The 12,453-nt window shown below is 33.1% G+C and overlaps 2 protein-coding genes across 2 annotated transcripts in view; both read right to left on the bottom strand.

Moving 5' to 3' along the window:
• Positions 1-948: 948 nt before the first annotated feature.
• On the bottom strand, positions 949-2,274 carry LOC149373627 (uncharacterized). The gene has a single exon (XM_089596948.1). The coding sequence runs from the start codon at positions 2,272-2,274 to the stop codon at positions 949-951; it is 1,326 nt and encodes a 441-aa protein (XP_089453074.1).
• Positions 2,275-9,567: 7,293 nt separating this feature from the next.
• sei (potassium voltage-gated channel seizure) overlaps positions 9,568-12,453 on the bottom strand; it is a 755,411-nt gene continuing 752,525 nt past the window's right edge. Inside the window, exon 11 of the mRNA XM_089596947.1 lies at positions 9,568-9,718. Coding sequence (XP_089453073.1) covers positions 9,568-9,718 — 151 coding nt within the window. The remainder of the gene's footprint in view (positions 9,719-12,453) is intronic.

Raw genomic sequence — 12,453 nt, 5'->3', positions numbered from 1 at the left:
TGTTACTACGGTACATCTGGGGCTTCCCAGGCAAACTGATAAGCTCCATTTTTTTAATTTTTAGTAAGGACTGGATAAGCATATCATTTATAAGTTTGCTTTTCTCCAAACAAACTTTTAAAATGATTTAAGCTACCAATTTTCCGTATTTAGCATAACATCTAATCAATTAACTGCCACTTTTCTGATTCAACCGATGAAGTGACTGTAATCCCGGCCCAATCGAATTAATGACATCAAAAAATCGTTGCTGTAGCAAAAATAATCAATTCTTAAGTAAAGAAGTCACTAAAAACTTTTTTATTTAGTAATTGTCATCTTTTTAAAAAAAATTCAATTTTAATCTGTGGCTTTTATAAATAAACTAGCTGACCCGGCAAACGTTGTTTTGACATATAAATTACTTTCAAGTAATTTCTAGTGTAGATAAAAAATAGCTTACTTATTGTAAGTATGTATGTATGTAAGAATGTGTAAATTGTATTTATGTAAGAATGTTGTATATGCGTGAAATAGGCATGGAGCGCTGTGAACGATGAGTGAATATAAAAATAACAAAAGGCAAACATTATTTTTAGGTTATTATTATTTATTCCTTATAATTATATATCATTAATTAATCAATTACGACAGTAACAATAACAAACAATATCAATCTCTTATTGCTATAGCGTGAACAATATTTTTTGTTAGTCCATCTTTAGCTAATACAAACAAACTGGATGGTTTACCCACTCGAGAGCATGCCACGTATTATTGTCCGTGTGAAAAACATGGTGTTCTCAAATCTAAGCCACAAATACACATCGTTTGACCTTGGGATTTGTTGATAGTCATTGCAAATGCCAATCTAATCGGAAACTGAATACGTTTGAATTGAATTGGCACATCTGTAGGTATAATAGGAATCCGTGGTATTAATATATTTTCACCTCGGAACTTGCCATTTTAAATGCTTGCTTCGATCACGTTTTTCATTAATTTTTGAACGACTAATCGCGTACCGTTGCACAGCCAGGGTTGGTTCAAATTATGAAGCAAAGTAATCGGAGATCCAGCCTTTAATTGTAAATTATGTGGTGGCATACCTGGCAAATACAGTGAGTTTAAAAACTCTGTGGGAAAATTTACTGCTTCGCTGTCGTCGCATACTGTATCAATAGATTTATATGATAACAAGTTCCCTGGCAACAACATTTGTATCTTCAGATTTGAATTGTCAACGTCTTCATTTTTTGCCACTAAAATTGCTCTTTCTGCAAGCCACTCATGATTTATGTACTGTGTGTGTACATCGGGAAATATTTGTTCAATGAGAGTACCTTGCGAATCAGTGATTGTGCAGAAATCAGTTGGTAATTTTACGTATCCAGTTTCATCTATAGCAACTTTTCCATCACCGATATCTAAGAGTTGTTTTGAAAATTTTTCAGCGGATGGATCTTGAAGCATTTGAACGCGCATATTTACTTTTAGTTGTAATTTTTCAACATTATGCCACAATGGAGATGATTTTAAGCAAGCTTTGATCTGATCAGCGTATGTTGAACGTGGAATGACTGGAAGTGTTTGTCTGAAATCACCTGAAAGGACCAACAGAGTTCCACCAAATAGTTTGTCGTTTTTCTTAATATCTTTCAATGTCCTGTTCAACGCTTCAAGCGAATGTTTGTGTGCCGTAGTACATTCATCCCAGATGATAATTTTACACTGTTTCAGCATAGTGGCCATGGACGATTGTTTCTTAATGTTGCATACTGCGTCAGGGTTATTCTGAATATTTAGTGGCAGCTTAAATACTGAATGAGCTGTTCTGCCTCCATCCAATAAAGTTGCTGCAATGCCCGATGATGCAACGGCCAATGCGATGCCATTATTTGATCGTATTTCAGCAAGAATTAGCGAAATAACGAATGTTTTGCCAGTTTTACCCGGTGCATCCAAAAAGAAGAACCCACCTTGTCCAGCTGAAACTGCGAGCATAATGCGATCATAAATGGTTATTTGTTCCTCATTCATTAGTGGGACATTGCGGGCAACAATCGCTGCCATTTCTACAGTGCTGTACTGCAGTTCACAATTCATTTCAGTATTCATTAAATCAGATGCAGTTCGATTTGGCAAATTCATACCGAAATTAGAAAGTGATAAGTTGGCAATGAGAATGCAAAGATCCTCAATAGCAATCAATGCTTCATTGTACATCTCGTCGCTGAATGTTATGGTTAGATCGTGGCACCGTGTACGATGTTGATGCAATATATCATCAGTCATTGAATCTTTGTGATTATCTTATAATATCTGTGCTTGGGCTGGGAAACATGTGGTCAACACTATAGCGAATAGTAGACGAAGTTGTATTGCTGTACTGTTCAATGCCGCTTCAGCAAGCATGCATTCCCACTGGTTGTCGTCTTCCAGCAAGCCGAGTGCAAGGCATGCATCTTTATACGTTGGATAGTATTGCCCATTCACTTTACGTATATCTTGAAATGATAATGGGCCAGTAACATTAACCAACAAGAGTCGAAGATAAAAGCACTCAGTGTGTCTTGGATTGACTGTAAATAATCGCCCCAAGGCGTTTGATTTAAATAAATTGAGACTTGCAGCAACTGGTGAGCCTTGCTTGTGGGGTATCCATGTTTTTGTTTGAGTCCATGTGAAATAGCGTGGTACTTGTGAATAGAGTAATGTTCGTGCAAAGGCACCAAAATCATCCGCACGATTACACAATTCAAAGAATGCAGTGAGTGTAGTTTTAGGTGGATTTATTGCACGATCAATCGCTGTCTCGTTCGTGAAAAATACACGCTGACCGTTTTCAAGATGGACGGCTAACTAAACAACTGCTGGATCCCGTTCATGAATTGGAAAACCAAAGATACGCCAAGCAGCTTCATTGGAGCTGATGTACCGACCAATTTCTGTGTTGCTGATATTTTTAATAAATGATTGTCCGCCATTATCAGGATTTCTTCGATGATATATTGGGTATCAGTCAACATGTGTGACCGTATCATTGGTAAAATCTTTAGGGAAATTTTTAGTACATTTTCCATCTGCCATGCAAGGCGAATAACTATAAAGTGTACCACATGGACCATGGATCATGTTTGTTGTAACAATATCAAACAGCAGTTGGTCAGTGGATAGATCTGGAATTTCCGCAAAAATGATACTATCGATTTATTCAGGACGGATTTTGTCGATTAACCAAACCAAAATTTGTGCATGAGGTAATCCTTGCTTTTGCCACTCAACCGAATACAGCCAGCAACGTGTGGGACGAAATACATGTAATTTAGTAATGAAACTTATTAAAGTCTTCAACTTTTGTCTTAACACACGTACTGTAATGTCATGGCGATGTATCGCATTTTGACCAGGCAATAGATGCAATCTCTGGCCATTTTGGATTACATGTGAACGTGATAAATAAACATGGTCGTCCATATTTGCGCACGAAAGTCAGAGCATCCTGTATATATTCTTGCATATGACGTGAACTGCCTACGTACGATGATGGTAAAATGACGTGGTTACCAATTTCAGCGACGTCGGCGTTGTTGTTTATAGCGTCTCGCAAATGAATGTACTTTTCCGCGCGCAGCTTTAGTTGATTATATCGTAAGTATTGTAGTCGTTTGCCCTCAATCTTCGCGTACATGTCGACCATGAGTTGTTGACACAGCTCACGACATCGTAGAATGACGTTGTCCAGGCCACGTCCAATCATCAATCGGTACGCATAATAATCCTTTGAGCTAACGTTCTTGATTGTTTCAGCTCCTGTAATAATTGTTCATGAAAATTAATTTAAATTTATTACATTTAATGATTTAATAGTTTTGTTAAATGATACATGATCAAATTCATAATCAATAAAGTACCTGATACGAGATCTCGTTGTTTTATGTTTATGCAATATCCGTCTTGTCCCTTCCAGAATATTAGCGGATATTGGAGAGCATCATATGAACGATGTGTGTCAGCAATGAACTGTAGATTTTTATTTCTTCTACGAATTACAATTTCTCGTGGAGCTGTACGATCGCCAACCGTGATTCCAGCAACATCATCAACAACGGGTGCATTGAATCTACGAATATGCTCTCCAGCTGGTGTTTTATCAGGATTAATGACGATAGCGTGATTATCGCTTTGTAATTGGTGCATATGTGATTTAAATATTTTCAACAATTTGTTGTGCTCATTCAATAGAGCATCCAGCTCGCTGACGATGCGTCTGGCATAAAATGAATCAAGGTTATTAAAATCACAACCTTTAACCAAAATTAATCTTATGACTTAATTGCGCTCAGCTCGTGTATCTTCTGGCTTTTCTTGATGCAATTGCGCCATTCTGACACGTGCATCAGTATTTTCTTGCTGGATTTGTTCTTCGGTTCTTTCGGATCTCCTACTTTGCAAGTTTCGAGATTTACTCGTATTACGGCTCAAATCAGCCCCTTTGCGTTTTCTTGGCATTGCTCACTGTACAAAACACATAAATAGAATTAATGAAATTACTTAATGATGCCAGTATTTTTGCAGCAGTTTTAAAATGATTAGTTTAAATTTATGAAATTATAGAAAAAATATAAGTTTTATGGAAAAATTTTTCAACCAAAAGTAAAAAATTAAATTTTACGAAAATATTGTCTTATAATTTTTTCATTCAACCAATATTTCCATCGACATTTCAAAATAAAGATTCATAATGAATGAGTCAAATTTTTGGAAACTATGAAAACCTATTATTGTTCAATTACATTTTGTTAATAAAATTAAATTAAAATTACATTCTTATAAGATCAATATATTAGCCGTAATGTCTAAACCTTAAGAGCATTATTTGTAAAATGTTAAAATGAAATCACGGCAAAAATCTTGGCCCTAGTTATAATGTATTTAATATTTGGTTGTACACACAAACATTTACATATTCACGTAAACATTTGACTGTTTCACAAAAGCGAAAAATTTTATTTTTCATAATCATATCGAAAATATAGGGTTAGAAATGGTAAAAAAAAAAAATGAATACAAAAAAAAAAGCTTGCCCAATTTTAATAAAAATTAAATTCCACCGAATTTTTTATGATCGTTTCCAACAACATTTTCGATATAAATAAAAAAAAGTATACTTACAACACAAAAGCCGTTGTTATTGGAAGCTTGTGCCACGTGTTGAGTACTTTTGAGGTTATGAAAATCACTTGATTAACTAATCGTGCAAAATACACTCAAAATTTATAATTTTATTATTATTGATAGAATAGGAATGATTAATAGTTAATATGAGAGATACACTGAGATAGCAAAATAATGATTGTCAACGTTACTACTACACTTGATGCATAACCAATATAGCCGACAACTGTGTAGGGAGTGAGAGAAGTTTTATTATGTAAGAGAAATAGGAGACCGGCTTCGTTCTCATCCCTACTCCGTGCTGTTTACTGGGTCAGAAGTGACACCTGTAGACATCTGGCGGGGATAACTAATTAAATGACGATTGATCAGTTATCGACCGGAGATAAAAAATGATTAAATTGCTAAAATGGCTATTAAAAAATAAGGATTGATCGTAGAAGGGTGAAAATTTAGGATTGTATGTATTTTTGTATGTTGTATCATAAAAAAATAAAAACTAAAAATTTTGTCTAAAAAATAAAAAAATAAAATTTAGGGGTGGACTACCCTTGAGATTTAGGGGGATGAAAAAAAGATGTTGGCCGATTCTCAGACCTACTTAATATGCTCACTAAATTTCATGAGAATCGGTTAAGCCGCTTCGGAGGAGTATGGGTACAAAAATTGTGACACGAGAATTTTATGTATAATAAATAAATACTTAATAAAAGTACTTTTATAGTATGCATACGTACAGTATATGTGACTTGCGTCACACTAAGGCTGTTACAAGAGAAAAAAAACTAGTAGCAAGAAGTTAAATTTTCACTGTCATATGTTATAATAGTATAGGAAATGGTTTTTTGAACTCCAACTGCGCAATAGTCAAATATTTATAAAACTTTTACACATGGGTGCTAATGTTAGAACCATGTCGTAGAAAAACTTACTTCCCTAGTAGGGGTCAAAAATACATCACCTAATGTGTATTACTTTAGTCATTGACACTTAAAATTAGTTAAAATCCCTGCAATTGCAGTCCAAGCATCTTTTTTGACGAAAATTTATCTCATTAAAATTTTTTAGTCATACTTTAAGCGAGAAAAAACGAATTGTGTCACTTTTCATCGAGATCATCGTTTTGTCGGTAGAACTATATGAAGTACAACAGTGCAATGTTTGAGTAATAAAATTGTACTACTCGATGACAACTCATGAGCAAGCAGGCATGGCACATGTCCTGGTGATTAAATGCTTTTTTTGTGGAATATTTACAAATTTGAATAATAGAATTTGTTCCACAGTCACAACCTATCCAATAAATTCGTAGAAAGGAAATCGATGGCATTTTTTGATCACTCACGTAAAATATTAAGATTTTGTGTTACTACCTAACGTTAGTCACAGCAAGAAACGTGCAGTTTTTGTGCCATCAAAAAGAAGCGTTTTATTCTTTAAAACCGTTTTTTTCCAAAATCCCAAAAGTAGAGTTTATTGGTTTGTGCGGGACGCCACGGATATGTAAATAAACATTCTGTTACAAAAGAAGCTTGGAGATTTTCGTGTAGATGTGGAGAAGGTAATTCTGATTTGTTAAGTAAATAAATTAAAGAGTCTGAAATATTGTAGTAAAATGCTCCACCAAAAAGGCGGAGCAGGGGCTCGAGCTCATTAACTAAGGATTCGCGAAACTTTACGCTGACCGCTTAGCCATGACTGCCGTCAGGCGCGACTGTATTAATTGCACTGTGAGATGCACTTTATTGTGTCGTCAGTTGTACGCTAGTGTGCGAATACACGGGTGCTGGCTTGACTGAATCAAGCCACGTCCAGGACGCCTCCCCAGTTAATTGGTCATCATCTCTGATAACACCTCTTGCTACGTCACGTGCTGGGATATTGTTTCTCTAAAGTTGACAACTGTTTATTAGTATTTTCTCGCATATATCTTGGTCTTTCTCAATAGGCTATATCCTCGTAGCATCGTCGTACTGTCTTCTAACCTCAATATCGTTTCGTGAAAAAGTAGCTGCATTAGTGTACTAACTGACCAGGAGATGTAGTTTTTTTACCGACCACTGGGTAATAAAGATTTCTTCCGAGTTGGTGATAGATTATCTGGTACACATTAAAGCTTATTTTTTGTGCGAATTACCCACTCAACTGCCTTAGGTAATATTCCAATCTACATCCCACCTTTTGACACCAAATACATGCTCCAAGATTCCAAGTTTTTTTCATTTAAATTTCCTCAATTATGGCAAAGGAGCAAGAAGACAGTAGTTTTATTACCAAATTGAGTACTCCTTTTCGATTGTTTGACCTTGTGGCAAGAATTCATGATGCACTATGCTACTTTTTTCACGTTTTCATCGACTGTTGATGTGCTTGGGCATCCGGGTCGCTCGTCATCTTCAATGTTTTTGCGGCCATCTAGGAAACACTTATACCACTCATGAGTCCTTGATTTACTCATAGCAGACTTACATTATGCCTTTGTTAACATTTGACGAACTTCACTACACTATATTTAATTTTTTACGCAAAATTGAATGCAAATTCTTTGATCCATTTTTTTCACAAACGAAAATTGATGAGCTCGAAAAACACGTCTAACGTTAACGGCTGCCACTTAAAAAGTAAGCAATTAATATTGCTTTAAATTTTGTCGTACTTCAGAGGCATGTGTACCAACGTATTAGAAAAAGATTTTATACAGGTGGACTATCCAAACCCACGAATTTAAAAAACTCTCGTTACTTTTTTAACACATCTCGTATTTATTGAAGAGTCCGAAATATTGTAGTGAAGTGATTCGCCAAAAAGGCGGAGCAGGGGCTCGAACCCATCAATTAAGGATTCGCAAAACTTTACGCTGACTGCTTAGCTATGACCGCCACCTGATGAGACTGTATGAATTGCACGTTTAGATGCACTCTATTGAATCGTTAGTTGTACGCTGGTGTGCCAACACATGGGTGCTGGTTTGACTGAATTAAGCCACGTCCATGACAAAACGACGTCTATACTTGACAATAAATGTATGAGGATATGTCAGAAAAGCCTTTCTATTTCCAAGTAAGAGCTGAAAGGAGCAAAACTGAGATTAAAACTAGATAGAAAAGTGGCATTGTGACTATATTATTTAAATTGTTCTATTTAGGATTTATGATATCAGCTTCAAATATTTTTTAAAAATGTTTTTTCACTTCTAACAAAACTTTATGTGATTTGTATATTTTTTAAAAGTTTTTTGTATTTGTGCAAGCCTTGGGCACGATATAAGCCTTTTACGGCAAAATCATCTATACATCTACAAATAACATGGAGAAAAAAGTAAAAAATAAGAAATGAAAAATTATAAAAATTACGTCTAGTTCACAAAAGACTAAGTGTTTACTTAAAAATGTAGTGGGTACAAAATAAAAATATAATTTTATTTAGTTACTGAGGTTCGTATATAAGAATTAGTTAGTAAATTTAATATTGTTGTTGTGTTCGTTGTACATTGTACTAGCCTGTGAACAGGTAAAAGCATTACCTCTGCAGGATTGCAATTGAAGTATGGTTTTTATTGTTTCTTTTTCGAAACTCTGAGAAAGTAAATAAACAAATAAGTTTCAATTCATCAAAATAACGATTAAATTCGTTATATTAACTTATTTTTTTAAATCTCTTAGTAATGGTTGGCAAACAAGTAGTTTTATAAAAGATTTTCATGGCTTGTATCTGCAAGACAGTGAGGATGAGATGAGCTACTTTTAAACAGCAGTAGAATAGCATAACATTTTTTGATTCAGAGACTTTAAAGAATTTTTAAAAACCATTGATTTTATCAATTTATTCGTAAGGTCATTATATGTAGACAGATAATGGCTTACTAATGTAGTAGTAAATAAATAGATTATTGCGCACTAAAATCTTTCGACTAAGCTAGATGACTTATTTCAATTATTCGCTGTGAATCAAACTAGTTTAATTTTATCTTTATATGCAGCACTTTATATACGTTAAAAAGTACAAGCATTTTAGTGTTACATTACTAATTTTTTTTAATTTTATTGTTTTAGTGTTGATATCACTTCCTTGTGTTACTGTGCACGGTTATAAAATCAGATCTAGTTACAGCGCCCCTTATAACTGCGTAGGTATGTCCCGTACGGTTTTCATATTAAAGCCCGCATCTAATTACTGCGTGCTAATTACTGTGAATGTCTACGAAGTTTTGTAGGTTGGATTTGTTTAAAGTCACTTAATTAGGTACGCAATTACGTATTTTATGATGTTAAATAGGATTCTTGATTAAACGATTGAAAGTATGCTTGACTAAAGGAATTAAAGTATTCCATGCATGTGTTATTGTAATACCTAATTTAATAAAGTCAAATTTGTGAGTCACTTTAACTATATTATATTACTTTATCACTTTTAAATAAGTACTTTCAAAATGTTACCTGTTATAGAATTGAACGTTGAAGTTTTTAGTTTCCTATTATCACTTTTCATGCTTAAAGGAGCAACGTTGTGTCTGGCTCTAATCATTTTCAACTCTGAAAGCTGGTCTTCACATTTTTTATCACTGAAAAAATTAATTATATTGTTTACCATTAACATTTTTTAAAAGATTTGAAAGAAGAAAATTTTTCAAACATCACTTTGATATATATCTGTCCATTAATATAAATAAAGACGATTATGTTGTGTGAGAAGTCATGTCATTAAAGGTATTTGCACTATGTGTATCGATGTGTATAAAACAAACCACTATCATAGCATAACGTTACTACCTGAAGGTTCTTTGCACTACTTTATTTGTTCCTGTAATATGTTAAAAGGGGGATCGAAACATGTTGGGAGCAGTTATCTTGTCTATCGAGTAGCAGCTACTTGATGCTTTGAGGAAAAACATATGAAATGGACAGTCATAAGAAACTTCAACTTTTGAGGTGAAACACTTTTTCTGCACCGTAATTTGTAATCAATTCCTTAAATATTGCAATTAATACAATGACTTTTAGTTGCATTACTGTTTTTTTGTACAGAAAAACAAAATACATAATTTCTGCTATTTTAAGAATTTTTTATTAAAAGAGTCGATAACATTGAGTGCTGTATAAGACTACCTTAAGCAGATTTTTTTCGTAGAGCAGTTATAAAAAAATACGATAAATCTTGTTAAATAAAGTAATTATTTATTTTAAATGTCTCTTACAAACCTGACGTAGATAAAGTAAATATTTTAGCCTCAAGAAGCTACATATTTTGCAGCTGTTACGAGTGTTACAGCTGGTTTAACACAATATAAGAATTCTAAAAGTTACAAAGTTCTTCTCTTTTCTTATGCTCTACTGCATACAAGTAATAATACAGATCAAAATGAAATATTGTATATGTATCTATGGTCACATTATAAATTAAGCATCTTAAGAAAAAAAACATGGTAGGGCTTAAGTTATAATTGTCGAAGCTATCTAATAGAGTATGAATACTAAAAAAAAAAGGTCGATATATTACCCGTAGTACTTTAATAGATACTCACAGTGCATTTAAAGAATCTGACAGCAAAATGCATGTGTCAATTTTCTGCTGCTTACGCCTTCCTACAAAAGATTTCTATCCATAACTTTTTTTGGTGCTTGCCTTAGAGCAATTAGCGTTATAGCTTTAAAAAAAGCTGGAATATTTTAAAGTATTCATGCTGCTGAGTCAGCTGAAAAACAACTAACTGAAAGTCAAAGAAAATTTCATCATAAATGCATGTGCCCCTCCAAAATGTATTTATCTTTAACCACAAGATTTGTTTTGTATTAAGTCTATTTACAGGCTTTTACAAGAAAAGGCTGAATTAAAAGAACAAATAATAGAAAATTTTAAATTAGAAAAAAACATACTGAAGCACTGATGACCATAAATTTAGGGAGACTGTTACTATTTCTGCTTCAAATTTAAAAAAAAATAGATGTTACTATTTTTTAAGAGAGACACCTTTTAGTTATACTTAGACAATCACGAAAGGAGCAATAACACTTAGCTTCTGAGATTTTTGTTTTAGGAGCACAGTTTTTTCGAACTTTTGGATTATCGCTAAAACACAACTATGTTTTTGGCTAAGTAGAACTTTTAACATGCAACTTAGTTTAAAATATTAAGTGAATTCGGAATCGATTTCATGTTGTCAAAAAACTTATTGTATTACCGAAACGTAGTAATTAGATAAAAATATGTTTTTTTTTTGTTTTGTTGAGGGATTGAAACCTTGCAACAAATGTCATGATATTAAACTGAGCAAGAAACTGCTTCCAACTGTTATCATAAGCAGTTTGACCATCAAATTTAAATCAAAATATTCTATAAGCTAATTTTTTGTTAAACTAATAAATAAAGACAGGCAGTATTCACCACATTTTTCTTTAGCTGCTCATATGCAATTCAGAGGGGTGAGCACTACCTTTGAAGAACTACCCCACAACTCTGTTTTCTCCAGATTACTCACCCCATCTTCATTTTTTTTTGTAAAAACAGAATGAAAGTGGTTTTATGTAAAAAAGGTGGACGAATAATAATGACAATAAAAATTGCATCCCTTATATTTTTCAAGAATTAAAAATCTTTATCCGTTAGCAAAATTCTAGTGGTAAGAATTCATGAAAAAATTTAAAAATTATAAAAAAAAAATGTTTTCACATTAAACAAAAAAGATTTTAAAAAAGTATTTTAGAATTTTTTTAAATTTCCTTCTCCTTCTTTGTGAACTAACTGCTTCTCTTACAGAACTACCGTTATGATTTTTTTAAGCATAAAAAAATTCACATAAGCTTATGAATAAGGGTTTTAATGGTCACTGATTGCAAGTCTACTATCATATTTCTCAAATTAAAATTTACTGAACTAATGCAGCAAGAAGAAAAAAAAAATATTTTATTTAATTTTATGAAAAAACATAGAATCTTGCCAAAAGATTATATAAACTGACAATAACCACTTTTATCTACATGTTTATTTATTGTGAATTTAGGACTCGTGGAATATCTAAGGACAAATTCAATAAGTAACTCTTATGGTAGTGTAAAAAGAATGAAAAAAGAATTAATGCGGAACTTTTCATTAAATCAAAAATTCATTTGTATCGTCTTTTTAACTGTAAAAGTCGTACTTACATAAATACATAAATTTACTGCAATGCATTGACACACATGTATACATAAATTTAACGACGTACTTACAAGTTACAACATGTTTATCTTGTTTTTTACTACTACGAAGCATAATTTTTACAATAACGGTACTGGAAAAACAAATAATTATTCATGCTTT

Source organism: Copidosoma floridanum, unplaced genomic scaffold (assembly GCF_036245765.1).
Source record: "Copidosoma floridanum isolate Cflo_tuat_1 unplaced genomic scaffold, Cflo_Japanese_pri ptg000030l, whole genome shotgun sequence".
NCBI classification, from domain to species: Eukaryota; Metazoa; Arthropoda; class Insecta; order Hymenoptera; family Encyrtidae; genus Copidosoma; species Copidosoma floridanum.
The sequence above is the reverse complement of the archived record's forward strand: the minus strand, read 5'-3'. Positions and strand labels throughout refer to the sequence as shown.